Source organism: Delphinus delphis, chromosome 11, assembly GCF_949987515.2.
Source record: "Delphinus delphis chromosome 11, mDelDel1.2, whole genome shotgun sequence".
NCBI lineage: Eukaryota > Metazoa > Chordata > Mammalia > Artiodactyla > Delphinidae > Delphinus > Delphinus delphis.
In genome coordinates this window covers 1,668,188-1,695,130 of record NC_082693.1, presented here as the reverse complement: position 1 = coordinate 1,695,130, position 26,943 = coordinate 1,668,188, and the positions used below count along the sequence as shown (strand labels likewise).

The 26,943-nt window shown below is 61.0% G+C and overlaps 2 protein-coding genes across 2 annotated transcripts; one reads left to right on the top strand and one right to left on the bottom strand.

Annotated features, from left to right (window-relative positions):
• Positions 1-509: 509 nt before the first annotated feature.
• Positions 510-21,507, top strand: IL17RA (interleukin 17 receptor A). Its single transcript, XM_060024049.1, has 14 exons — positions 510-764; positions 6,654-6,678; positions 7,334-7,480; positions 8,157-8,269; positions 9,766-9,892; positions 11,405-11,452; positions 11,566-11,729; positions 12,732-12,815; positions 13,036-13,120; positions 14,272-14,283; positions 14,563-14,664; positions 15,926-15,967; positions 16,447-19,588; positions 20,179-21,507. Exons 1-13 carry the CDS (start codon positions 615-617, stop codon positions 17,889-17,891), a joined length of 2,544 nt encoding a protein of 847 aa, XP_059880032.1. The 5' UTR covers positions 510-614; the 3' UTR covers positions 17,892-19,588; positions 20,179-21,507.
• A 3,422-nt stretch (positions 21,508-24,929) lies between these two features.
• TMEM121B (transmembrane protein 121B) lies at positions 24,930-26,651 on the bottom strand. The gene has a single exon (XM_060026019.1). It carries the CDS (start codon positions 26,621-26,623, stop codon positions 25,079-25,081), a length of 1,545 nt encoding a protein of 514 aa, XP_059882002.1. The 5' UTR covers positions 26,624-26,651; the 3' UTR covers positions 24,930-25,078.
• Between the last annotated feature and the right edge of the window lie 292 nt (positions 26,652-26,943).

Below are 26,943 nucleotides of genomic sequence, written 5' to 3'. Positions count from 1 at the left end.
CGAGGGCAAGGGAGGCCCAGAGCCCGCGCAGGTGCGTGGGGACCAGTGCTCCCACCTCCTCGGGGGGCCAGCGTTGTCGGAGCACGGAGCTGTCCCAACCTCGAGAAGGAGGACGGAAAGCCAAGAAAGCAAAATCTGGGTAAGAGGGTGAGGATACAGAGAGACAGGGACTGAGAAAAAGGAGAAGAAAAAGAAGAGAGTAAGGCCGGGGTCGAGAGCTCAGGGAAGGTGTTAAAATAGAGTTTTACAGCCTGACGGTAAGAGCAGGGATGAAATACGGCAGCGAGCTGAGCTGGAGCGCAGGAAACGCTTGCCCGGGATTCGCGGCTCCGGCGGGGCTGAAGGAGCGCGGGGAGGAGCGCGGGGAGGAGCGCGGGGAGGAGCGCGGGGAGGAGCGCGGGGAGGAGCGCGCACCTGGGACGCACGTCGGGGCGGGACCCGCGGAAGGACTATCCTGGCCCGAGCTCTCCCCTCTGCGCTTCCCGCCCGGGGCAGGTCTGGAAGCCGGAAGCGGCCGTGTGGGAGCTAACTCGGGACTCAGCCGAGGTGAAGCCAGGGGCGCGCCCTCGCTGTGCCCCCAGCCCGGGCACGAGCCCTCCGCGAAGGCCGGAGCCATGGGGGCTCCGCGCCGCCGGCCGCGCGCGTCCCGGGGGCCCCCGCCGGTGCCGTCGCTCCTGCTTCTCCTCCTGCTCCTGTGCGGCCCGGGCCTGGGTCGCGCCTCCCTGAGGCTCTTGGACCACCCGGCGCCCGTGTGCACCCAGCAGGTGAGACCCCGACGCATCCCGGGGGGCGGGGGCCGGGGGCGCGGGGCTGCCGAGTGACAGGAGGTCCGCGCAGGGTGTCGGGGGTTCCGAGGCTCGGGCACAGAGCGGGCCGCCGTGGGGAGGACTCCCGGAGCGGCGGGAGTTGCTATGCGGACCCGGGAAAACACGGAGTTTGCTGGGAAAGATCGCGCAGCGCCGGTTGCACAACCTGGGCCGGCGTCCCAGCGGCGTCCCACACTTGGGGAGGGCCTCGGAGGAGGCGCGGCCGGCCGGAGGCGGGGCGCGCTGGTTAGTAAAGGGTGGGGAGAGGCCTACGGAGGGCGAGGCGGGAGCGAGCCCGGTTCCAGCCCGGGTCCTGGAACCCTCCTCCGCCGGAGCCCGCGCTTCGGGGACCCCGCGGCCGCAGCGCCTGGCGCACGGGCCCCGGGGCTGCGGGGGCAGCTTCCGGGGAGAGTTGTGAGGGCAGAGCGGTGACCCCTCCGGCGCGAGCCCTGGAGGCCGCGTGGACCCTCAGGACGCCGCCCCTGCGGCCGCCACCGACCGGGTCTGGGGTCCCGCTGGTCTGTATCCGCCGGGCAGCTGCGCCGCTGTGCCCACAGGAAGCGACACACCCACCGACGGGTAGTGGCCTTGGGGTGGAGGCCCGGCTTCAGGGAAAAGACTCCCCTGCGCTCCTCTTGTTTTCCTCGGTCCACTCCCCTCCACCACTGGCGCTAAGAAATAACCCTCAGTATCTGAGTCAGAGGATGTGAAACAACCGAAGCGGTATTCCTCCTGACCTAATTTTGTCGAGGATTCACCACAAGAGGGTGGAGGAGGGTCAGCGACTGTTTAGCAGAAACTTTTCTTTTAACGTGAATGATTTGGGGACCGTCCTTGTGACTCCCACTCCTGGGCAAAGCGTGAGACCCACTCAGCAGGTCCTTCCCTTGGACTCGGTTCATTTCTCAATGGCCACTTGCCAGGCGCCTGCAACATACAAGGTCCTGAAACGACAGAGCCACACTCCCCGATGATGACCAGAGGGGTGGTGAATCACCCCGGAGCCTGGAGCCAGTGCTCTCGGTGCAACCAGTGAGTGTACAGAATTCCAGGGAAGAGAGAAACTCCTGCAGCCTAGGGTGCTCTTTGCGGCAGAGAAGACACTTGGGCGGCCCTCCAGGACAGAGGTCTGGGGCGTTCCAGGAGGTGGAAAGCGCTGAGCCAAGGCCCGTGGGGGGGCAGGCTGAGGACTGAGGGGTCTGAGTGGCAGGAAAGTGAGAGAAGCATCGGGACATGAGGGAGGGGCTCCCCTGAGCTGAAACGGCCTGACCTCAGTTGCTCAGCGGGAGCAGGGGGGCTCGGCCTGATGGAGGTGTGGGGTGGCAGAGCGGGATCCCCTGGCAGATTCGTCTGCACCCCCCGGGCTCTGCCTTCCCACCCCCGCCGTACACCTGGCCACAGACACACGCCCCCCACGGCCCGCGCCCTGAAGAGAGAGGAGCGACGCCCTCCAGATTTCCCTCCCTCCGCTGGCGCCTCCGTGGACAGAGCACCATGTAGCGTCAGGGGACGCCCGCACTTGACCCCGGAGGACCTGGGTTTGCATCCTGACTCCACCGCCTACAGCCCAGTGCTGCAGGCGCGGGACGTGGGGGCTGACAGATGGTTGTGGACCGAAAGGACGAAGGGGAGGGTGAGCAGCTGAGTGACGAAGCCAGCTCTGCCTGCGAGGCAGTGACAGGCGGAGACCAAGCAAGGTTGGTTCCGGTTGCTTGGATTTAGTGCCTCAAAACCCAGGGGACTCTGAGTCCCCCCCACCCATCCGATCCTTACTGGAGAAACTGTGTTTCCCTGGGGGACCCTTCCCACCTGGGCCTTCTCAGCTTCCCATGACCATGACCGCCAGCCCAGAAGAAAGCCCGCAACTTGGAGGTGGTCGGCGGGAGTGTTAACGCCAAAGTTTCTAGACGGGATATGTGTTCCTTACAAATTCTTCTTTTCCCAAGCACTTGCAGCTCTGACTGGGGGTGGAACGGCCGTGGGTTTAACCCCATCTTCTGGTCGCCACAGCTTTCGACCGTGATCCTCCCCGAGTGTCAAGTTGTGTGGTGTGGACACCGGGCAGTCAGGGCTGCGGTCAGTGCATCACCGCAGAGTTCATGGGCTCCTCCACTGGCTGCCAGCCTCTGTGTGAGATGTGACAGGTAGCACATAGCATCAGCAGCAGGGGACGCGGCTGAGTCAGGCCTGGGCCTCGGGTGGAGCTTGTCTCTCAGCCGCCCTGCAGCCCCGGCCAGTCCCTCCACCGCCGTGACCCAGTGTTCCCGGCCATTCAGGGATGACTCTTGCCTCACGGGGTTGTGGGGAGATCACATAACACGCTGGGCGGACCAGGGGCTTGTGCGCTGGGTGTGCTGGGGCAGGAACAGTGGCCTGCAGCTTCATGCCGCCTCTGTGCCGGGGGTGACAGGCACACCTTCATTCAGAGCTCTCAATGGGCTGCCGGGCTGGCACCATGCACCTGTCTCAGAGACGCTGGGCGGCCGGCCAAGGTGGACCAAAGCAGAACTGTGTGTGAGCGCCCAGCCCACTTCTCTCTACCGGGCTCTCGTCGATGTCCGTGGAACTGTCTGAGTCCTTCCTTGTAATCCTCACCACCGCGGATGGAGAGGGTGGGCCCACCTGTTGCGAGCGCCCCTTTTTATGTAGAGGCCACGTGGCCATGGTTAAGAGCGGGATTCTGGAGCAAAACTGCACGGGTTTGAGTGTCAGCTCTGTGGGGCCTTGGGCCACTTAGCTGACCTCCCTGTGCCTCAGTTTTTTCATGAATAAAAAGGGGATGATGGTACCGACCTCATAGGACTGTTGTTAAGATTAAATAACACGTGCGTACAAAGTGTTAGCGTGATGCCTGGCACAGGAGGAGAGCTCGGTGCACACTGGCCACAGTCATCATCATCGTGGGCATCCCCTCCTGGGCTTCTGCAGGAGGCCCTGACATAGTGCTGTTCACAAGCTCACAAATAATGTTCTGATCCTACTGCTTTTTAAATTAAAATGGGCATTTGGGCTTCCCTGGTGGCGCAGTGGTTTAGAGTCCGCCTGCCGATACAGGGGACACGGGTTTGTGCCCCGGTCCAGGAAGATCCCACATGCCGCGGAGCGGCTGGGCCCGTGAGCCATGGCCGCTGAGCCTGCGCGTCCGGAGCCTGTTGCTCCGCAACGGGAGAGGCCACAACAGTGAGAGGCCTGCGTACCGCCAAAAAAAAAAAAAAAAAAAAATTAAAATGGGCATTTGAAACAAAGAAATGAGGGGTGATTTGCTGGAGGGGAATAAAGCAGGGTCTGTCCTGGTGGTATCCAGAGGAGATCCTGAATGCATTTTTTTACACGATTGAAAACATTACATTAATGTAAATTCCTTATAGAAATTAGATTATAAGAAGAAAAAGTCTGCTATGGCTTCCCCTAAACAAATTCATGTTTTCATTTGTCTGTCTCACATTTTAATCCTTTTCTTTGTTTGGAATAATGTCATAGATGAAATTCTACCTTATAATTAACTCTTATCAAGGTGATATGTGGTGATCCTTTTAAAATGGTACAAAGATGTTTAAAACAAAACCCAGCAGGTCCCTGCCCCCCCCCCACAATCCCTAAAACAGTTCCCCAAAGAGGATCACTTATACTACTTCCAGTTATTTCTTCTGGCATTTGCCTCCATACTTCTAAATGTACTTATATTGTTATTCTTCATTTGTCGATTTTAGATATTACCTACTGATTTACAATAGATGAAAATTTAAATTTCTTACATTACCTCCTCCCACTGCTTCCCCTCCCAGTCTTCCCATTGTGGTTCTATCAGTGCTCAGTGTTTGTTTGTTTGTTTGTTTTATTTGGTTGCACTGGGTCTTACGGGTCTTAGTTTCGGCAGGCAGGCTCTTTAGTTGTGGCATGCAAACTTTTAGTTGCGGCATGCACGTGGGATCTAGTTCCCTGACCAGGGATCGAACCTGGGCCCCCTGCATTGGGAGCGTGGAGTCTTAACCACTGCACCACCAGGGTAGTCCCAATGGTTAGTGTTTATACTATAACAAATGCTAATCTTCACTGCTGAGGCAAGTATGTGTGCTTTGGTTGTATTTCTTTTCTGGTATAATTTCTCTTTCCTCCTGGAGATGATAATTCCTTTCATTCTTCACTTCCGTAATTTTCCATGTAACTAATGTTGGTTTTTTTCTATGAGATTTTGTCACATGGCAGATATTCCATCAGTTTCATTCTGTATTCTCCAACCCCAGCCTGGACCGATTACGCCCCAAGCCTGTGGCAGTGGGTCAGTCTTCCTTCTCAGAGGTTAACTCCCTCATTTTGCTGGAGCATATCCCGCAGTTTCCTAAGTATGAGGGTGTGAGAAGTATAGATAGATGAATCGATTTTTTTTTTAAGTCTTTATGTGTCTGAAAATGTCTTTATTCTCGCCTCACACTTTTTTGATAGTTTGGCTGGGTATAAAAATCGCAGGTTAAAGATACTTTCCCCTCAGGATTTTTAAGGCACCGCTTTGCTGCCTTCCAGCCCACAGCACAGATGCTAAGAAAAACGATGCCACTCTGATTCCTCTCTGTGTATCGCCTATTTTTTTCTCTCTGTAAACATTATGATTTTCTCTTCACTCCTGGTATTCCGGAAGTCTCATGATGGGCCTTGGTCTAGGCCTTTTATTCATTTGCTGTGAAGGCCATTCAGTGGACCTTTTTAATTTGGAAATAATCAGTTCTAGAATTTCTTTTTCTTTTCTTTTTAATTTCTTCCCTCTATTTTCTGTGTAGTCTTCTTCTGGAAATCTAGTTAATCATGTCTTATCACTCCTCAATTGAGTCTCTAAATACTCATATATTGTTTCTCCTATTTCTGTTTGTATTTGTTCTACCTTTGGAGAAATTTCCTGAATTTTATAGCCCAGGCCTTCTGTGGAATTTTTTATTTTCAAGATTTGTTTTGATTCTCTGCTTGCTCACTTTTCCACAGTACCCTGTCCTTCTCATGTGGATGAAGTGTCCTCTCTTATTTCTGTGAAACTGTTACATTTTGTTTGTTTTAATTTTATCCTGTTCCCAGCATTGTCTTATTTCCTCCAAGAGCTTTTTTGTTTTTTTAATTTGGGGGGTTTTGACATATTTTTCATACAGGAAATCCTTCTCAGATAGCTGGTACCCTTTGGCTGTCTGAGAATATCTCAAGACTGAGGTCCTAAAGGCTGACTGGATGCCCTGTGTAGACGGGCATTTTGATCACTGAACTTACTGTAAGGGTCAGGCTGGTGGTGAACGTGGCCTGTCTGTTGGGCGACTCTCAGGTGTCGAAATCCAGAGGTCTTTTCTCTGGGCCTGGCTGCCAGCATTCTTTTTTTTTTTTTTGGCTGCACTGGGTCTTTGTTGTGGCACCTCTAGTTGTGGTGCACAGGGTTCTCTAGCTGCGGCACTCGGGCTCAGTAGCGGCACGCGGGCTTAGTTGCAGCATGTGGGATCTTAGTTCCCCGAGCAGGGATCGAACCCAGGCCCCCATGCATTGGGAGTGTGGAGTCTTAACCACTGGACCACCAGGGAAGTCCCCATGCCAGCATTCTGATATCAGGGCAGGGAAAGAGGCTAAGGTGCCTCCCAGCTCCTAAAGGCACTCAGAAAATGCCAGTTCCATTTGCCACGTGCTATGCCCACTTCTCACCCTGTGTCTCCTCAGTTGACAGGAGAGAAGTGTGGTCCCTCCCCCCGAGAGTGTCCCTCAAAGAGAGAGGGAGGGTGCCTGTGTTTCATTCTTGAGAATGAGCCCGGGGACGCCAGAGCCCGGCTTGTGGATTCAAGTTCTTTCTTGTCTGTGATTACCTGCTTCTCTTTTCCGCAGGGGCTGAACTGCACAGTCAAGAACAGTAAGTCACCGGTTTTTGTTTTTCTCATGTTGCCGCGATGAAGCGCTGACCCCGCGCTGAGCTGACGAGGGTCCCAGCCCCCAGCAGGAGGACCCCTGAGATTTGGGGCCGCGCCTGCACCTCCGTCGAGGACGTTCATCGTGCAGCAGTCAGGATGGGAGGCACAGGCCTGTCATTAGGATTTTCTCTGGGGTGCTACCCTGGTGAATGTGTAATACGACTCTTTCGCCAGAGCTGTCACCCTGAAGTGGGCGACACCTGGGGTGGGACCTTGTCTTGTGTTTTAATTCAAGGAGGAGGCACACAGTTCAAGTGTCTGTGCTCATTAGGGACCCCGCACATGACAATAGGGCAGCTCTTCTGGTTGCCCCACTCTCCTGCCCCACTTCCAGCCACTGCCTCCTCTCAAAGCCAAGGGCATGCTTTGTCGTCTCTCCTAAGGTGCCCTTTAGACATCAGAGCTTTGCCGTGACCCCAGACAGGCATCGGGAGAGCGAGCAGGGCTGGGCAGCTGAGAGCACAGCCGCGGTCTCGGGCACGGCCTGACCGTGAAGCCCTGGCTCCCTGGACCCCCGAGAGGTGTCTTCTTTGGTCTGCGTCTTTGGTTTCTTGCAGAGCCTGCCAGCCTCTGATTTCTGCCTTTCCTGGCCCCCAGGTACCTGCCTGGACGACACCTGGATCCACCCTCGAAGCCTGACCCCCTCGCCCCCCAAAGACGTGCAGACCCAGCTGCGCTTTGTCCACACGCAGCAAGGACACCTGCTCCCCGTGGCTCATGTCGAGTGGACGCTTCAGACAGACGGTGAGTGGGCGTCTGGACGTGCTGCCCACCTCCGGTGAGCCCACAGATTGGACCGCCCGGCCCTCCCCCCAGACTCAGAACTGGGCTCCCAGCCCTGTGCTCAGACGCGAGGGGCCAGTTTAGTGAGAGGACCCGTCGTTTCAGGCAGTGAGTCCTTTTCAGTTTGGATGTTAACCCACGATCCTTCAAGGAAGGCCTTTCTTCAGCCTAAAATTTTCGTCACCCCGGAAAAGGCGTCAGGTCGTGAATTGTCTGACTGCGGGGCTGGCCTTCCTGACAGCAGTGCCCCAACCTCTCAGGGGTGGGTGACCAGGGCGCCCAGACCTGTGGACGGCCTGGGGGAGTTCCCTTCCTGAGGCTCCAGCCCCGCTGGCTGCTGCGTCCTCTTCAAGTTCGGGGACACCCCTTTGACACCCACAGCGTGTCGCCAATGCCCTAGCCACGAATTTGCAGAGCGTTCGCTTCGAGCCCTGGGTAAAGTGTCGCTGTCCATGTCCAGCGGGGTAGCTGTCCACGAGACAGTGGCTAATACAGCCCAAAGGGAGCTTGGAAGGAGCAGGAAGCAGAGGGCGGGTAAGACGGGCAAGCGTCCCAGACGGGACGTGCTCCCCACCACCCCGGCGGTTAGTCATCCTTGATCTGCAGCTGCGGCCCCTCCCCTCCCTCTGCCCTCCAGCCAGCATCCTCTACCTGGAGGGAGCGGAATTGTCTGTCTTGCAGCTGAACACCAACGAACGTCTGTGTGTCAAGTTTGAGTTTCTGTCCACACTGAAGCATCATCACAAGCGGGTAAGACTCCAGCCGGGGCGGGGGGCGGGGGCGGGGATGGTGGTGACCATTGGGGAACAGCACATGCACGCGCGCACATGCGCACACATGCGCACACACGCCGCTCTTCCTTCCTACCTTATGTCGCCGCTCGCTGTTGCGGCTCTGTGACCCACGCATGCCAGCCTGCCCTGTACCTGGGTCAGCCCGGGGCCTCCGGGAGGAGAGGCTCTGCCCAGACCGGAGCTGCCGTGGTTTCTGCTGCAGCTGCTGCCCCTTTTGCTGCCCAGAGCCGGAAGTGGATTCTCTGTGAGTTTGGTTAGAGCACTGATGCTCAGCGCGTGGTCCCAAGACCAGCAGCATCACCTGGAGCTGTTAGAAATGCGGGTTCTAGGGCCCCACCCAGACTTCCTGAATCAGAGGCTGCGGGTGTCTAAACAGCAGCGGTTGGTGGTGACAAGCGATCCAGGCGGTCCTGACCCAGGCTCATCTGAACACGCTGCTTTACGTCTGGAAAGTGGCCGCTGGCAGGGCTCCCACAAACACAAGCAGCAAAGACAGATCCCCTGTCCCGTGTTTAGTGGGGACCCCCAAACTACTGCTGGAGGGTGGTGAGGACCAGGGACCCCCACGGACTCCACCAGGGAAGTTGGAGTCAGCGTGTGTCACCTACACCATCCAGAAAAGGTTTGCGCAACGAAGATGCTGTCAGGCCTGGGCAGGGGGGCGGGGGGGACCTCGTAGCCCTCTCGCTGCACTTCTGTGCTCCAGGACGTTCTCAAGAGACCCCTGGCTTTCCCATTTAAGGAGGCAGAGTCACTTAACAAGTAGTTTTTAGCTGCCCCTTGTGTGCTCTGGAGTTGGAGAGGGCCGATGAGGGAGGGGGCTCTTTCGTCTTTCCCCAAATTCTCTTGCTTTTGGCTCCCGCTGTCTCCTGATGAGGCCAGATCTAGGTTTTTTAAAATAGGCAAGAAAGGGACTTCCCTGGTGGCGTAGTGGTTAAGAATCCGCCTGCTAGTGCAGGGGACACAGGTTCGAGCCCTGGTCCGGGAAGATCCCACATGCCGCGGAGCAACTAAGCCCGTGTACCACAACTACTGAGCCCGCGCTCTAGAGCCCACGAGACACAACTACTGAGCCCATGTGCCACAACTACTGAAGCCCACGTGCCTAGAGCCCGTGCTCCGCAACAAGAGAAGCCACGGCAATGAGAAGCCCGCACACCGCAACGGAGAGTAGCCTCCGCTCGCCACAACTAGAGAAAGGCCGTGCGCAGCAACGAAGACCCAATGCAGCCAAAAATAAAATGAATTAATTAATAAAAAAATAATAATAATAGGCAAGAAAGACCAGAAGAAACGAAAAACAGAGAAACAGATGCCTCCGACCTGGGAGCTTGCTGTAGTGGTTGTTTTCTCCCTCTTTTGACTGATCCTTTGGGGGTGGATGGGGTGCACTTTGGGCCCAGGTTGGTGAGAGCCGTGACCTGTTTGCCCTCCCCTTCTCCCATCTCCTAGTGGCGTTTTGCCTTCAGCCACTTCGTGGTGGAACCCGGCCAGGAGTACGAGGTGACCGTCCACCACCTGCCTAAGCCCATCCCTGACGGGGACCCAAACCACCAGTCCAGAAACTTCCTGGTGCCCGGTAAGAGCGCCCCCCCCAGCCTTGCCTTCACCCCTCACTTTGCAGTCAGCCTGTGGGACCCACGGGACAAACAGGTGCAGGGCCAGGTTCTTTGCTGAGTGGCCACAGCCTCCACTCCCTGAAGGCGGAGCCCGTTCTTGCGACACAAACAGTGGGTGTTGGCCCACGACCCCAGGAGCTTCACGGGACCCGGAGTCCCTCCGCGGGGCTGAAGATGCACGTTTCCTGCCCAGAACGTGTCAGGAGCACAAGCCAGTCCCAGGAGAGCTGTGGCCCTGCTCCCAGCCCCGCCCCAGCTCTCAGTTCCTCATTCTTCCCCCACGTCCCACCTGCATTTATCCCACGCCTTCCCCTCTTGCCACTACTCCTTCCTCCTGGGACGCCTGGCAGGCTCATCTTCCAAAGCATCATTTGACGTGTGTGCACCTCTGGGGTGCATCTCTGTCCTCCCCAGCATCTCTGCCACTGCCTGCTTTTCTCATTGTTAAGAGCCAAGCACACCTAGACGCCGGCCCCTTGAGAACAGGGCCTGGACCCCACACCCGCCTGTGCGCCTCCAGACGCCCACAAGTGGCCCTGCATGTGGGAGGTGATCGGGAAGTGCTTGTTGAAGCCTTCTTCATCTCCAGAGCACCCCCTGCTCACACACGTGCACACATGCATACTCCTGTATGTGCAAATGTGCACACACGTGCACACAGACGCGTGCACACACGATCTGTCCACCCGGCTTTCTTGCCCCTCGTGTCACTCCCTGCTCCCCGACATTCCATCATCTTGACATATTCGTGACGTGATATTACACTATTTGCTTTTACGGTCTCTCCCACTGGAATGTCATCCTTGGAGGGCAGGGACTTTGTCTCACTCACCACCGTATCTCCAGGGCCTAACACAGGGCCTGGCACGTATCGGGGGCTCAGCCAGTATTTGTCAAATGAGTGACCCCCCCGCCCCCTCCCCTGTCCCTAAAGCGGACTGGCTCAGCCCCTGTCACTTGCGGTGATTCATGCCTCTCTCGTGCCTTCTGAAACCAAAGTACAAACGTTGCAGTCAAAGAAATGGAGGGATCAAGAAGACATCTCCAGAGGAGTGGTCCCCACGGGCTCCCTGCGTCCGCAGCACCATGGAATCACCTGGGAACTTGTCAGAAATGCAGCTTCCCAGGCCCACCCCAGAGGGGCTGAACCCAAGACTACTGTGAGGACATGGGAAAGTTGGGGAAATGCTGCCGTTCGCTGAGCGGGACACAGTCCTTCTCTCCTCAAGGGCAGAGGCGGCTCAGGAGAGGGAGCCCCGGGGGTGAGGAAGCAGGAGTGGACCAAGACCCCTCGGTCCCAGGCCTGTGGGGCCTCTGGCCCATGGCAGTGTCTGTCCTGGGGCTTCTCTGAAGGGCCAGCTTTGAGCAGGCTCCCCAGAGGCAGAAGGCTGTTAGCTCTGGTGTCAGAGGCCCCGCAGGAGCCAGCTTTCCAGGGGAGGCGCGTGACGGTTGCACTTTTTCCCGGTCCACAGACTGCGAGGACCCCAGGATGAAGATGACCACGCCCTGCGTGAGTTCAGGTAACTGGCGGGCAGCCCTGTGGGGGGCTTTACTTGGGTGCACTCGCACACACGCACACCTGCACGCGTGCTCGCCCCTCACTCCCGGCCGCGTCTGTGCCCCTGGGGGACAGGCAGCCTGTGGGACCCCAACATCACTGTGGAGATCCTCGAGGCCCACCAGCTGCAGCTGAGCTTCACGCCGTGGAACGAGTCCACCAAATACCAGATCCTGCTGGACAGCTTTCTGCCCGCGGAGAACCGCAGCTGCTTCCGGCGCGTCGTGGATCTGGACGTGGTAACTGCTCTCTCTGCCGCTCTCCTAACCCCCCCAGCTTGGCTCAGAGCCGCCTCTCCAAGCCTCAAGGCCCAGGCGCTCAGGCTGTGCTGGAGGGCGTGACCTGGGCTGCCGTCCTCCCTTCCCACGTGTGACTGGAGTGTGGCTGGTGTGTAGTTGCTCCGACAGCTGACGGGACATGGCTGTCTCTGCCCTGCACGCCCGGCCCTCTGTCCTCCCCTCCCCCACGTTTTCCTGGTCCTCTTTTTGTTAGCCTTGTTAATTCCATTATTGCAAAAAGGATTTGAAGACTTTAAAATGTGGAAGTGAAGGCAAAGGGGAGTAAAAGTGAGGAAATAAGATGAAGCCAGGGCAGGGCCAGTGCAGGACAGGTGTGTCCGTCCCCAAGATCCCCAGCGGCCAAAGCCAAGCGGGGCAGCTGGGTGCTGGATGCAGTCCTGAGTCCGCACAGCCACGGCCCTGGGGAGGGGCCGCTCCTGCTGGAGCGGGACCTGCCAGCCTCTCTCCCTGGGGCCTCCTGGGGGCGCATGCCAGCAGAGGCCAGGGCCTCACTGCCCCTCTGCCCTGCAGCCTCTCTCCCTGGGGCCTCCTGGGGGCGCATCCCAGCAGAGGCCAGGGCCTCACTGCCCCTCTGCCCTGCAGCCTCTCTCCCTGGGGCCTCCTGGGGGCGCATGCCAGCAGAGGCCAGGGCCTCACTGCCCCTCTGCCCTGCAGCCTCTCTCCCTGGGGCCTCCTGGGGGCGCATGCCAGCAGAGGCCAGGGCCTCACTGCCCCTCTGCCCTGCAGCCTCTCTCCCTGGGGCCTCCTGGGGGCGCATGCCAGCAGAGGCCAGGGCCTCACTGCCCCTCTGCCCTGCAGCCTCTCTCCCTGGGGCCTCCTGGGGGCGCATCCCAGCAGAGGCCAGGGCCTCACTGCCCCTCTGCCCTGCAGCCTCTCTCCCTGGGGCCTCCTGGGGGCGCATGCCAGCAGAGGCCAGGGCCTCACTGCCCCTCTGCCCTGCAGCCTGCACAGGAGGCCACCCGGCAGCGCTGCAACGTCACACTCACCCTGCCAGACTTCAGCTGGTGCTGCCGTCACCACGTGCAGGTGGGGACGGGTGGGGACGGGGTGGGCGGCCCGGGGCTCGTGCTCCCCAGCGACCCAGCACCGCTACCGCCTGGGATTTCCTGCCCGGCCCCTGGCCTCACCTGGGCAGGGCCCTTTGCCCCCTCCTGCCCAGCAGCTGCGGGGACGTCCTGGAGGGGCCGGCGGGGTCCGAGGTGGGCCACGTCCCCCTGCCTCTCCTCCCTGCGCTCTGTCCTTGCAGATCCAGCCCTTCTTCAGCAGCTGCCTCAACGACTGCCTCCGACACTCGGTGGCCGTGCCCTGCCCAGGGGTCCCACACACCCCAGGTGAGACGCACGGCGGCCGGGGCGCACCCGGGGGAGGACGGGCGAAGGTCAGCCGGCCGACCGAGCCCTGACGTCGTCCAGGCCTGCGCTGTGGGGCCTTAGAGAGACTCCAGGTTGGACTCCTGACTGCCTTTCGTTAGCTGTGTGGCAAAGCACTTAACCTTTCAAAACTTCCGTGATTTGAAAAATGGGGATTCTTATTGTCCTAGTTACAGTCAAGGACCGTGTAGTGAACAGGGTGCTCTAACGTGTCCATTTCTAATTCTCACAAACTGTGAGTCATGGTACTACCTGCTAAGTACTGTATACTAGGTGCTGTGCACTGTGGTGCTGTGTGCTGCGTACTGGGTACTAAGTACTGGGTACTGTGCACCACAGTGGAGGTACTGTGGACTATGGCGCTAAGTGTATTTTACTGTGTGCTAAGTGCTCTGTACTGGGTTCTGGGTACTATGTACTTTGTACTAAGTGTGTACTGTGTACCTTATACTAAGTACTGTGTACTACGTAATATATACCATGAAGTGGAGACTCCCTCCCCCAGGCTCATAGGTGAGGAAACTGAGGCACAGCGATGTCAGGCACCTTGTCCAAGGTCACACACCGAGGAAGTGGCAGAGCCCCGGTTCTGACCTGAGCCCCCAGCGCGCTGCCCACTTCCCGTTCAGAAGCCTCCTGCAGCAGACGCCAATCAAAAAGCAGCGGAGGGGCTTCCCTGGTGGCGCAGTGGTTGGGAGTCCGCCTGCCGATGCAGGGGACGCGGGTTCGTGCCCCGGTCCGGGAAGATCCCACGTGCCGCGGAGCGGCTGGGCCCGTGAGCCATGGCCGCTGAGCCTGCGCGTCCGGAGCCTGTGCTCCGCAACGGGAGAGGCCACAGCAGTGAGAGGCCCGCGTACCGCAAAAAAGAAAAAAAAAAAAAAGCAGCAGGCATTGCACTGGCCTGGACGGAACCCGGCCTCCAGGTGGAGGCAGGCGTCTCCCAGTAGGCCACCAGCTCAGGTGTCCCCTGTAGGTGGTGTCGCTAAGTTTACTAACCTGTACAAAGGGCTGGGCGTCGGGCCAGGCCGTCAGCAGGCCCCGGCACGGCACGCGGGGGCTGGGTGTGTGACTGCTGCTAGTAACTGAGAGTCTGTCCTTGGTTCTTATTGCAGACGCCATTGAAGGTAAGGCCGACTCCTCCCAGTCTCTGCCGCCTCAGGGGACACAGAGGTCCCTGTGTCCTGGAGTGGAGCCAGGCAGAAAGGCTGTACCAGGAGGCGGCCCTGGGTGGTGGGACCATGGCCCATCTTGGTGTCAGGGAGGACCCCCCAGGGTGGGCGGCTGGTTGAGGACCCCAGGGCTGGCACAGCAGAGAGGGCAGCTCAGGGAGGGCAGCGGGCGGGCCCCCGGGGCTGGTGTCACAGGCCTCCCTGCCACGCCATCACGCTGTTCTCCTGCCACAGACCACATGCCCCTGTGGGTGTCCAGGTGCATCCCCGGCCTCTCCATCCTGTTCGTGGGTTCCGTCATCCTGCTGACCGTCTGCCTGGCCTGGCGGTTACCGGGTAAGGCCAGGGGCTGTGGGCCCACCTGGGGCTTGCCCTCTGCCCTGCCTCTCTTCCCGTGCCCCTCGTCCCTGCACCAGCTGGGGGACTGTGCTCACAGCCCCACGCATCCCCGCCCTTCAGCCTGTTAATAAGCATCGGTTCCCTCCGGCTGCGGCCCTCTCTCGCCACGTTCTAAGCAGGAGGAAACATGGGTCTTTGGGGTGGGGACTTAGCCTCTCCCTGCCCCTCCACGACCCCGATCTGGGAGGCCGTTTCCCCATGACCACAGCTCACGCTGGGGAAGATGACCAGCCGGGCGCGAGACCTGTCGAGAGGGTCCTTCCCTGGGAGGGTCCCGCGTCCAGGTCTCTGCAGGCGTCGGGAGGCCGCCTGCTTCTCGTGCTACACGTCTGACCTTTTCCCGAAGCGGCCACTCCTCGGGGCGAGGGAGGACCTCAGAGTTCTAGGCAGAGGCCCAAAGGGTGGGGCTTGAAATCAAGGTTCCAAACGTCCGCCTTGGCCGCATGGCTCTGGTGAGTCAGCCCTGCTCCACGGGCCCTTCGCTGCCTCCAGGACGAGTGGTCACTTCAGCACGCTGGTTTACCTCCTCACCCCAGAGCACCAGCAGGAGGGACTTCCCTGGCGGTTCAGTGGTTAGGCCTCTTCGTTCTCATTGCCAAGGGCCTGGCTTCACTCTCTGGTTGGGTGACTAAGATCCCACAAGCCACGAGGCGCGGCCAAAGAAGAGAAAAAATACCAGGAGAAAATGTAAGGGGCCCAGTGGCACTACTGCTGGAGGCATCTCGGAAGACTTTGCCTCCTGAAAGGACACGTCTGGGGAAGGGGCTTTCCCTGAAGGCGAGCTCTGCTTGGGGATGGCCACTGTTGGGGTGTAACCTCCCAGGCACCATTCTGGGGGTCCCAGCCAGGTCAGTGCTGCAGACCCAGCACCGTGTGACCCAGCTGGTGGGGTGTGCCGGCCACTTCACACACAGACCCATTTCACAGAGGAAGAAACTGAGTTTCAGAGGCATTGATACCTCCCGCAGGTCACACAGCGGTCATGGGAGGGACGGTCTCCCTGCAGAGGCCCAGAGCGTCTAAGAATGCTACCTCGACCCCTCCCTTGGTCGGGAGTGGGGCAGAGCTCCCAGCAGGTGCCCCTGTGAGCTGGTCCCTGTTTCTCTTCCAAAAGAGCCGTTCTGAGCCATCTTGTAAGATTGTGCTTCCTGCAAGGACACTTCTGGAGTATTACTTCTGGCATTTCTTTTCCTCTCAGGGTCCCGTCACGGAAAATGTGAAAACGGCAGCAGATGCACAGGTGGGCGCCTCCCGGCTTGGGCGGCCTGGGTTTGGGGTGAGTCTGTTCACAGCGGCCTGGAGGGGCCACCCAGTCAGCTCCTGTCCCTCAGGAGATGACACCTGCCGGGGACCCACTCTAGCTCCGAACAGAGGGGACCTCCAACAGCGAGGCTGGGCACCGTGTTTTGTGAAAAGAGGTCCTCCCGAAAGCAGCTGTGTGTAAATGGGCCTTTGTGTCTTGTAAGAAAAAAAGCAATTTTAATTAACATGGAGGCTAAAGGCCAGATAAAAAAGGGAGAGACTCCTCCCCGAGGGCACAGGCTGTTTCGCAGGCAGCCAGCACGTCCAGGCGGCCGCCTTGGGCTTATTCTGAGGTCTCAGCTGCATTCTTGGGGCTCGGGAGTCTCCCGGCCAGCCGGGCGGGGCTGTCCCCGGCCTGGGTGTGTGGTCAGCGCCGACATGCCTGAACCCTCGGCCTGGCTTCCTTGTTCCCCTCAGACGTCCTGCCCGCTGCCACCAGCCTGAGCCCCCCACCCCTGAAGCCCAGGAAGGTCTGGATCGTCTACTCGGCTGACCACCCCCTCTACGTGGACGTGGTCCTGAAGTTCGCCCAGTTCCTGCTCACCGTGTGCGGCACCGAAGTGGCCCTCGACCTGCTGGAGGAGCAGGCCATCTCGGAGGCGGGGGTCATGACCTGGGTGGGCCGCCGGAAGCAGGAGGTGGTGGAGGGCAACTCCAAGATCATCGTCCTGTGCTCCCGAGGCACCCGGGCCAAGTGGCAGGCCATCCTCGGCTGGGAGGACGCCGCCGTCCAGCTTCGCTGTGACCGCGGGAAGCCCGCGGGGGACCTGTTCACGGCGGCCATGAACATGATCCTGCCGGACTTCAAGAGGCCGGCCTGCTTCGGCACCTACATCGTCTGCTACTTCAGCGACATCAGCTGCGAGGCTGACATCCCCGAGCTCTTCAACATCACCTCCTGCTACGCGCTCATGGACAAGTTTGAGGAGGTCTACTTCCGCATCCAGGACCTGGAGATGTTCGGGCCGGGCCGCATGCACCGCGTCGGGGCGCTCACGGCCCAGAACTACCTGCAGAGCCCCAGCGGCCAGCAGCTCCGCGAGGCCGTGCAGCGCTTCCGCCGCTGGCAGGCCCAGCGCCCCGACTGGTTCAAGCTCGAGAACCTCTGCCCGGCAGACGACCAGGACCTCCCGTCCCTGGACGAGGAGGCCTTCGAGGAGCCGCCGCCGGGAGGAGGGATCGTCCGGCAGGAGCCGCTGGTGCTGGAACCCGCCTCCCAGGGCAGCCTGCTGGTGGAGCTGCTCCTTGCGGGGGAAGGAGGGGGCCCGTCGCGGCTGGAGCCCCAGCCTTGGCCCCAGGAGCAGCCGGCGGCCCAGACGCTCCAGACCACGGTGGTCCCGGTGGACGGGGCCCCTCCGGCACAGGCGGTGGAGCCCATCCTTCGGGCCGTCAGGAGCGGTGCCGCCAGCCGGCTGGCCCTGGCTGGGGGAGACGAAGCCTGCCCGCTTCTGGGCGGCTGGGGCCCGGGGCGGAACAGCATCCTCTTCCTCCCCATGCACCCCGAGGACCCGCCCGTCCGCAGCAGCCCCACGGGGCGGCCAGACGGCTCCATGCTGCCGTCCCTGCAGCAGAGCCCGCGCTGCCAGGATGTGCGCACGCCCCCTGGGGGGGAGCAGCGGCGGTCTGTGCAGTCCGACCAGGGCTACATCTCCAGGAGCTCCCCGCAGCTCCCGGACGACGCCGACGGGGACGGGGGCGGGGGGCCGGGCGGGCAGCCGCTGTGTCCTGAGGGCCTGGAGAGCCTGCGGAGCCTCCAGCTCCTGCTCTTCCTCCAGGAGCTTCACAAGAACCCTGGCCTGGAGCCCAAGGGGCCGCCGCGTGGGGCCTCCCCTGCCCAGGGTGGTGAGCACGTGTGTCCGTAGGTGTGCACGTGTGGACGTGTGTATGCTCATGCGTGAGATGTGTACCTTTAAAACGTAAACATCTTGGGGCTTCCCTGGTGGCGCAGTGGTTGAGAGTCCGCCTGCCGATGCAGGGGACACGGGTTCGTGCCCCGGTCCGGCAAGATCCCACATGCTGCGGAGCGGCTGGGCCCCTGAGCCATGGCCGCTGAGCCTGTGCATCCGGAGCCTGTGCTCCGCAACGGGAGAGGCCACAGCAGTGAGAGGCCCACGTACCGCAAAAAAAAAAAAAAAAAGTAAACATCTTGGCTCTGTCCCCTTAACCTTTCTTCCCGTGACCGTCCCCGCGAGAACCCACAGCCTGTTCCCAGGAGCTAATGGCGGTGTCCTTGGGTGTCCGTCATTCGTTCCTTCAGCCTTTATTTTGTGCCCCGCATTGCCCTGACCATCAGGGAGCTGCCCTTCCAGTGAGCGGGACGGGGTAGCACACGGGGTGGGGCGCGAGATGCAGAGGCTGCCAGAAGCTCGCCCGGGGCCGTGAAGTCCGCAGAAGGGGTGCCTGGCCCAGGGGGAAGCTTCTGGAGGAGGACGTGTCTGAGCCGAAGGAGCAGCTCGTTTCCCGGGCTGAGGGCTGCAGGCGAGCGCGGCAGGGCCGTGACAGAGCCTGCCACGGAAGGCGGGGCAGTGGGCGCAGCCTGGGGAGGCCTCGGGGCCAGGCTGGGTGCAGCTGGGGCTCCTTCACCAGGATGAGCTGCTGCCGTCGGGAGGCTGAGGGCCAAACACACCCAGTCATTTTCGGAAAGAGACCAGATAGAAGTGGGTCATGGCGCCTGATGGCATCAGCGTGGCGTGAGCCCAGCGTGGCCTCGGTCAGCGGGAGACCTACGGCCGAGGATTCTTTCGGGGCCGCAGGCTGGGCCCCCGGGCTGCAGCGCCCGAGCTCGGGAAGCACAGGGAGCCCCCAGCCCTGTGCACGCTGGGGTCCCCACCCTGGGATTCAGGGTTCTCTTTGCCTGTACCTGAGTCCTGAACTGGAGCTCCAGGCTCCTGCACGGAGGAGAGGATTCTGAAGTTCGGTGGGAAATCAGATACCAGGGTGTGCGCACGCACGTGTGTGAAAGAGCTTATCAATGAAGGAATGAATAAATTTGTTCACTCAGAATTCCTGGCGGTCGAGTCACACGTTGCTATAGGTCAACAAGTTCCTTGTGGCAGAGGCCTTTCTCGTGGTGAGGTTGTGGCTGGTAGCAGCAGGCCTTCGAGGCCCAGGCCCCGGACGGTGCTTAGCTCACAGCCAGCCCGCTGGTAGCAGAGGACCAGGTGCGGGAGTGCTATAGACTGTCGTCAGTGTCCCCCCAGATCCTGAGGTTGACACCTAATCCCCTGTGTGATGGTGTTGGGGAGGACCTCTGGGAGGAGGTGAGGGCGTGGGTGGGGCCTCGTGGATGGACGAGTGCCCTTCTGGGAGACCCCACAGGGCCCCCTTGACCTTCTGCCGTGCGAGGACACAGCGAGATGGCCATCTGTGAAGCAGGAATCTGCCGGCACCTTGACCTTGGACTTCCAGTCTCCAGCACCGTGAGGGGTGTTTCTGTCGTTGATGAGCTGTGCAGTCCGCAGTGTTCCGTTACAGCAGCCCGAGCGGACAAGGACGGGGACAGAGGAGCTGAGCCTTCCCATCCGCCAGCCTCTGAGGCACCATCCCTCTGATGATGCAGGTGGGTGTCATTGGGTCCAGACTCCCACAGGCTTTCTGAGACATTCCCCCTGCTTCCAGTCAGCGCGTGTTCAGCATGCAGAGTGTGGATTCCACAGCCGGAGCCGGGGCTCTGCCGTGTGGCAGGATGGCCAGCCCACGTGGTCCTGGTCCCGGGAGCACGCTCTCCATGTGGATCGCCTTCCCCACAGACCTCAGATTCTTGTTTCGCTGGCCTTTGAGGCCAGATGTCCCCAGTTGGCATTGTCCACTATGTTCCCTTTGTCAGCAGGACTCCTGCCTTTTTTCCTAACAGCTTTACTGAGATAGGATTCACAGCTCATACAACTCACCGTGGACCCTGTACAGTTCAAGGCTTTAGGGGCTCAGAGCTCAGCAACCTTCCGAATAATCAGTTTTGGAACGTTTTTCTTATGCCCCCAGAGAAACCCAGCCCCTAATCATCACCCCAACCCCCAACCTCCCGTCGCTAGGCAAGCACTAATTTCCCTTCCGTGGTGTGCCTGTGTGGACGTGGCGGGTGTGAACGGAGCTGTGAAGTTCCCCAGGTGCTCAACCTTGTTCTGCCCACTCTCCCTCCCCCTCCCCCAGAGCCCCCAGTCTCACACTGGTCTCTGCTGGCCGCAAGTGCTGGAGATTCCGTCAGCCTGAATGTGGTGTCAGCCATTTGCCAACACCAAGAGCATCAAGTGTGAATAAGGCCAGGCCTCTCTTCTCGTGCTGCTCTGAACCTCGGCTAATAAAATCCTGCCTCACCCAGAGAGGTCCTCCGAGAGCCCACGTCCTGCGGTCTGTGACCACTACCCCTGGACTCCTCTCTTGGACAGAGTGACAGAAGGGACTCGAGGAGGCAGGAGGACCCCCGGCCACGTGACCCTCGTGGATGTCCACGGCTTTTCCTGTAGGAAGACGAGGAGTGATTGCGTGGGGCTGTGGACCTTGCGGGATTCGTTGGTTCTGAACCAGCTTCTCTTTTCTGCTCAGGAAGGTCCTCAGGTTTCGGAGGGGGTTCTGTTCATCCCTTAAACATCCACTCGGCAGGTTGAGCCGGGCCTCTGAACGCCAGGTGTGATGGGTTTTACTGATTGCCTGCTTACCTTTGAATCGGAAAGAAGGGGGAGTATGATGCTCACAGGACGATGGCGGTTTCCATCCTACAGCCTTTGCACTCCACGGGGGGCAGTCTCCCCTCCCAGGTAAACGACGGAGGGGCCTCCTGCGAAGACCTGCCCGGTGAGGGCCCAAGTGTCAGAGGAACGGGGAAGGAAGGGAGAAGCCTAGTCCAATGCCCCCACACCCAGGCACCCTTTCCTGGGGGGAGTCACCTTCGGTTGTTCACGCCTAAGTGTGACGCAGTGTCCTGGCTCCTTCCCTTCCTGAGAAGAGCGTCTGCCTGCGGCCTGACTGGGGGCCTTCGGGACTCAAAGGGTGTGGGTCCAGCCCCTGCTTTTTAGCCAGAGCCGCACAACGGAAGGGAGGCCACATCCGAAGGCTGCCCGCGGCCGACGGATGCGGTTCAGACCCGGATTCCCTTCCTGACCGCAGTGCAGCCTCCAGCAAGTGGCTCTGTCCTTCTGGGCTCGGGGGTGGAGGGGAGGCCCCCCCAGAGGGGCTGCGAGGACCCGGAGGGGCCGGCCAGCGGAGCGCAGGCCCCCGAGTCCCCCGACCCCAGGCCGGCTGCAGGGCCAGACTCACCCGACACGACCTCCCCTCTTGAGCAGGTGAGGGGCAGCTCAGCCACGAGGAACGTAGTCAAGGTGGTCACCTTACCGTCCATCCGCATTTAGGGAGAAATGAAGACACGGTCTTTGCTGTTCTGAAACTATTGTATATGTAAGTTTTGTCCCCGTTATGATTGTGAATGTCTTGACGGAAAGGACCGTTTTTGCACCTATCGCCCCATTACCGCAGCCTGTGAGGGAGGGGACGTCGCTGCTGTCTTACAAGTGAGGGAAGGCCCTGGAGGCCAGGTGGTGCTAGCGCCCAGCTGCGGGGGGCAGGCCGGGCAAGAGAGGCGGGCCCTTGGCCTCACCTGAATAGCCCCTGAATAGCACCAGGTGTTTCTGTGCTAAAGAACAACGACCGTAGTCTTTTTTTTTTAATTTATTTTTGGCTGCGTTGGGCCTTCGTTGTTGCGGCGAGCGGGGGCTTCTCTTGTTGCGGAGCACGGGCTCTAGAGCGCAGGCTCAGTAGTTGTGGCACGCGAGCTCAGTTGCCTCATGGCATGTGGGATCTTCCCGGACCAGGGCTCGAACCCATGTCCCCTGCACTGGCAGGCGGATTCTTAACCACTGCGCCACCAGGGAAGTCCGACTGTAGTCTTATTTTTATGCAGACCCCATGTTCTCCTAGACGCCCCAGACTCCGTTGTGTTGAGAACAAAACAAGCACGGCCTGTTCTCCTTTGTGATGGCATTTGTGCTTCTGGCTGGGGAGAGAAGGGCAGAGCATGTAAAGTCATTTTGTTCTCCTTTGTGATGGCATTTCCGCTTCTGGCTGGGGAGAGAAGGGCAGAGCATGTAAAGTCATTTCTCAGCCCTTCTCCCACTGACGAGTTATTCTCAGAAAGAAGGAGTGAGAGCCCAGGAGCTGAGGAATCACCCTCGGGCTGAGAGCCCAGGGTGCTGAGGAAGCCTGACTGGGCCACACCAGGCCGGCCGGGTCAAGAGCCCGCCAACCGCCTGGAAGGAAGTAGCCAAGGTGCACCCATAACGTTAACACAGACCCGCAAGATGATGACAGATGCCACGGTGACATTTAAGAGTTTAGTAAGGAAACCAGGACAGGAAAGATCTGAAAAGAAACTACACAGGAAGCTTGTCACAAGTCTCAAGTTTTTTATTTTCAGAACAGAAGCTGGTTTTATTTTTAAAAAGAGAAGGAGAAAAGAACGTGATAAATGCCAGCGAGGTACCACTTCCGTCCTCCAGGCTCTGACTGCCAGCTCGCTCTCTTCCACGAAAACTCATGGGCTCGGAGCCGTCCTTAGAGAAGGTCTGGCCCAAGCCCTTTCCAAAAAGATAAGGAGTCCGAGGCTCAGGGGAGGACGGCCTGACCTGCCCAACGTTAGAGGCGGGCAGCCCGGGACCCGTGCCCAGCTTCTTCTCCGTGACCGGCACGGTGGGCGCGGGCGCGGGCCCGGGGATGCTAGACACACCACAGCATCTCTGGTTGGACCCCGCGCTACAGGTGTTCCCAGAAAACAAGAAAAATGAAACTTTCGGGGCATTTCTTTTTGTGAATGAGGCAAGGGAAGTAAGTAAAAGGACTCAAGAAAAACACACCAGAAGGAAGGGGCTGACGCCCTGAGCACAAGTGCTGGCAGCAAGTGGCGGGAGGAGGACGCCTGTCCCGCGGTGAGTGCGCCTGGCAGCCGGACCGGAACAGGCCTGGCCTCTGCCAGACCAGCCGGGTGCCGGGAAGCGCAGCCCACCGGAACCCACCGCAGCCTCCCACCAGAATACCGGGCACCCTGGAGGTGTCGCAGCAGCGGTCACTCAGCAGGAGACGGCCGTCCAAACAGGAGAAGGGGGTGGGGCAGGGGGCCGGCCTGGGGCCATGGCTCGGACACAAAGTCCTTCTCAGTCGCTGAGATTAGGTAGCAGAGAAACAGCAAAGCTGGAGAGAGGGTGTGGGAACAGAGGGAGCAGTTCCTGGGCCCCCCAGAATCTGGGCCCCAGAACTTTGACCACATGGAATTCAAAGGGCAAGAAGGGGGGTCCTGGGGAGGAGAGAAGGCAGGAAAAGAACAGTTAGTTGCAAAATCCAACCAGCTGATCCTGGACCTGGTGGGCAAGGGGCTGGGAGCAGGGACATCGAGTGCAAACATGTTCCTCCCTCCCCGCCCCCTCACCCGTGAGAGCAGCCCCCAAGAAATTGAGAGAGAGGAGCCCCAAGTGCCAAACGGAGGCCCAGAAAGCGGAAGTCACGTGTCACTGAAGCTAGTGGGTGACAGTCAAAGCCACAACCCATGACCTCTGACCCTCTGGCCAGAGCTTATTACACCACACAGAGCTCCCCAGGCACAGGGAGGGAGGGAAACAGATTCCTACAACCTCCCCCAGCCCCCTCCTCCCGCAGGGTGGAGGGGAGTAGGTACCCCTGGCCTGGCTCTCAACTCTTCCTGCACTCTGACCTCCCCCCAAGATACTCATCCTGCCTCAAAGATGCCGAGAGAGGTCCCACATCGAGCCTGTACGTGGGCAGCCCCTGGACGTGACCTGTCACTAGGGAGGGAGGCTGGGCCGGGTGGGGCGTAGCCACCCTACTCCACGCAGCCTGCTTTTCCCTAGAGGCTCCCGTGACCAGAGCAGAGGACAACGGTCACCACCGCCCTTTCTCATGTATACCATGCTTCCTAAAGGAAGGACAGGTGGGGAGGTGGATTTCCTACTGCTGTGGGCCCACGGGAGGCCCAGCTCACATGGTTTTCTATCCAGAAACCCCACCAAAGCTGTTCTGAGCCAAGATGACCCAGCCAGCGACCAGCTGCAGGGAGGACAGGAGCTACGGACACATTTGGAGGGAGAGAGGGAGGGCGGCCAATGGCTGACCCTCCGCAGACCCTGTAATGACACTGGCACCGAACCCCAGCTGGATCCAGTGGCCACGTCGAATGCAACATCTGAGTATTTGTCCTTAGTTTTTGCAAGCAGCATCAGTGTGTGATGCGACACAAGTGGAAAGCGGAGGTAGTAACACCCAAGAAAAGGTGTAGTTTGGTCCTTGGAGTATGGACCCCCCCCTCCCCCAGCTGAGAGGAAAGGAGTGGCATCGAGGAAGATCCTGGGCGAGCGTCTCCCTCGGAGGAGGGCCACTGGGCAGCCCCCAGGAGCCCAACTCTGTCTGGGAATTCATGGCCACAGATTCAGGTAGGAATGAGGAGTGTGTGGTGGGGAGCACCGGGCCTCCCCAGATCTCCTACTGATTGTGAGGGGCACAGGTTGGACACAAGGAAACAACACACGCGTGAATGCGCACGCGCGCGCACACACACACACACACACACACACACACACACAGACTTTGCATCTACCATCTGGAAGAAATGCAATGGACACATCAGGGGAGCATGGGATTCTGGGTCATTTCAAGGTGTGGGTCAAGGACCACTAACCACAGCCTAAAAGAAGCTGGCACGTCCAAGCAAGGTGGGTGGCCAAAGGCCCTGGGCCCCCCTTTCCTCCATTCTGCCCTGCAAGGGAGAGGAATCAGAGGAGGTGGGAGAAGCGAGAAGCAGAGGTGCCCCGCCCCTGGAGAGAAGGATTGGGGAAGGGCGTCGAGAGGAGAAGAGAGCCGGCGACCCTCCTCCCTCTCTTCAGCGGCTGGCTCCTTCCAAGCAGTCTTGACCCAAGGGGTTCAGAGGGGCGCGCTGGCTCTCAGCCCTGTTTACAGTTACCTCCCCCAAACAGAGGCTGATCCAGTCTGGGTGAGGGAAGGTCGCAGGACAGGGAGCGGGGTCTCCCAACTCCAGAGCAAGCCCCCAGACCCCTCAGTTTTGGGACGCCACAGCCAGGGTGTTGACGTAGCCGTGGGCGCCCCCCTCGTCCTCCGAGATGCAGTGGCCCAGCTGGGGGGCTCCCGGCACCAACGGGGCGGAGGGCGGAGCGCCGTAGCCTGCCCGAGCCCGACTCGGGGACGCCGGGGTCTCCCTGTCCCAGCAGCCCTCCAGGGCCTCCAGGCCGCGGCAGCCGAGGAAGAAGAGGTTCTTGAGCATGAAGACGGAGAGCGGTTGCTGGTAGCTCACGGCCAGCAGGCAGCGCAGCGCCAGCAAGGGTACGTCCACGAGGCAGCCGCCCAGCAGGCGCAGCAGGCGGCTGCAGCCTCCCGGCCGCGAGGCCCGGCCCCGGGGCGAGGCGGCAGCGGCGTGGAGCTCGTGGAGCCAGAGCACCGGCGAGGCGAGCGCGAGGAAGTAGGCGGCGAGAAGCAGGTAGCGCAGGTGCGCGGGCAGCGGCGCGCGGCCGTCCAGCATCAGCTCCACCAGGGCGGAGCTGTCCAGCAGGTCCAGGCACGTGCCCAGGAAGCAGCCGGCGGCGCGGTGCCGCTGGGGCTGCAGGAGCAGGGGGCCCGCGGAGCCGGGGGTGGCGCCCGCCTCGCCGATGGCCCGCACCAGGCAGTAGAGCAGCGGCGCCGACAGCGCCAGGGTGAGGCGGAAGCCCGTGGTGCCGAAGGGCGCGCGCAGCTCGATGAGGTCCAGGATGGACGTGCCCAGGATGAGCACCACCTTGGGCGTGAAGGCGATGGAGTAGATGAGCCAGGCCAAGTAGGCGAAGGCGAACTCGCCGGCCGCGCCGGCCGCCCCCGCCGGCCCCAGGCCGCCCGCGCCCCCGCGGCCGCCGCGCGCCTTGGCTCCCGCAGCCCCGGCAGCGGCGGCGGGGGCGGCGGGCAGGTGCAGGGGCGCGGCGTGCGGGTGGTGCGGGTGGTGGGTGTGCGCGGCGCCCCGACGGCCCCGGCTGTTCTTGGCGAAGAAGATGGCCCAGCCCGCCGCGACCACCAGGTCGGTGGCGACCCAGGAGCACCAGTACAGGTCGGTGACAGCGATGAGGTACACGTCCAGCAGGCCGCCCTGCGCCAGCAGCAGCGCCACGGACAGCGCCTGGTAGCCCCAGCGACAGCCCGGGCCGGGGGCGCAGCCGCGGCGCCCACCGCCGCGGCCCGGCCGAGCCCGGCGACCGCAGCAGCAGCAACACAAACGGCAGGAGGGGCCGGGGCTGGCGCCGCCCGCGCCCCCGACGGCCCCGGCGACGGCGCCCGCGCCCAGGTCGGCGGCGGTCATGCTACGCGGGGAGGTGGGCGTGGAGGCGCAGGAGGCGGCGGCGCTCCCCGGGGGCCCGGCGGGCACCAGCGGCCTGCTGATGCTGGCGCTCTCGTCGTCGTCCTCCCGCTCGGCGCCCGCGCTGCTGCTGCTGCTGCTGCTGCCGGTGTCGCCGCCGCTGCCGCCGCTGCTGCTGCCCGAGCCGCTCCGGCCGCGCGGGAACCGGGGCTGCAGCCGGGCGGGGGGCGGGGCCGCGCGGGGGGCGCCGGGCGCGGGGCGCATTGTCCTCGGCTCCCTCCCGCCTACCCGGCCGGAGCCGCGCACCGGAGCCGAGCCCCGTGGCCGGGCGCGCGCGGGCTGCTGCCGACGCGCGGTGACGGCGGCGGTGACGGCGCGCGGGGCGGCCCAGCCGAGAGCTGGGGGCGGGGCGGGGAAACCGGGATTGGATTCGGGGCCGGGAGGCGGGAAAGCCCGGCCGCCGTGTCGGCGGGAGGAAGGGGTGGGGTGCCGGGGCACGGAGTTGGGGCGGGGAGGACGCAGCGTTGGAATCCGGGGGAAGCGATGGGATCCCGGCGGCCGGATGGGAGGTGGTCGGCGAGGTC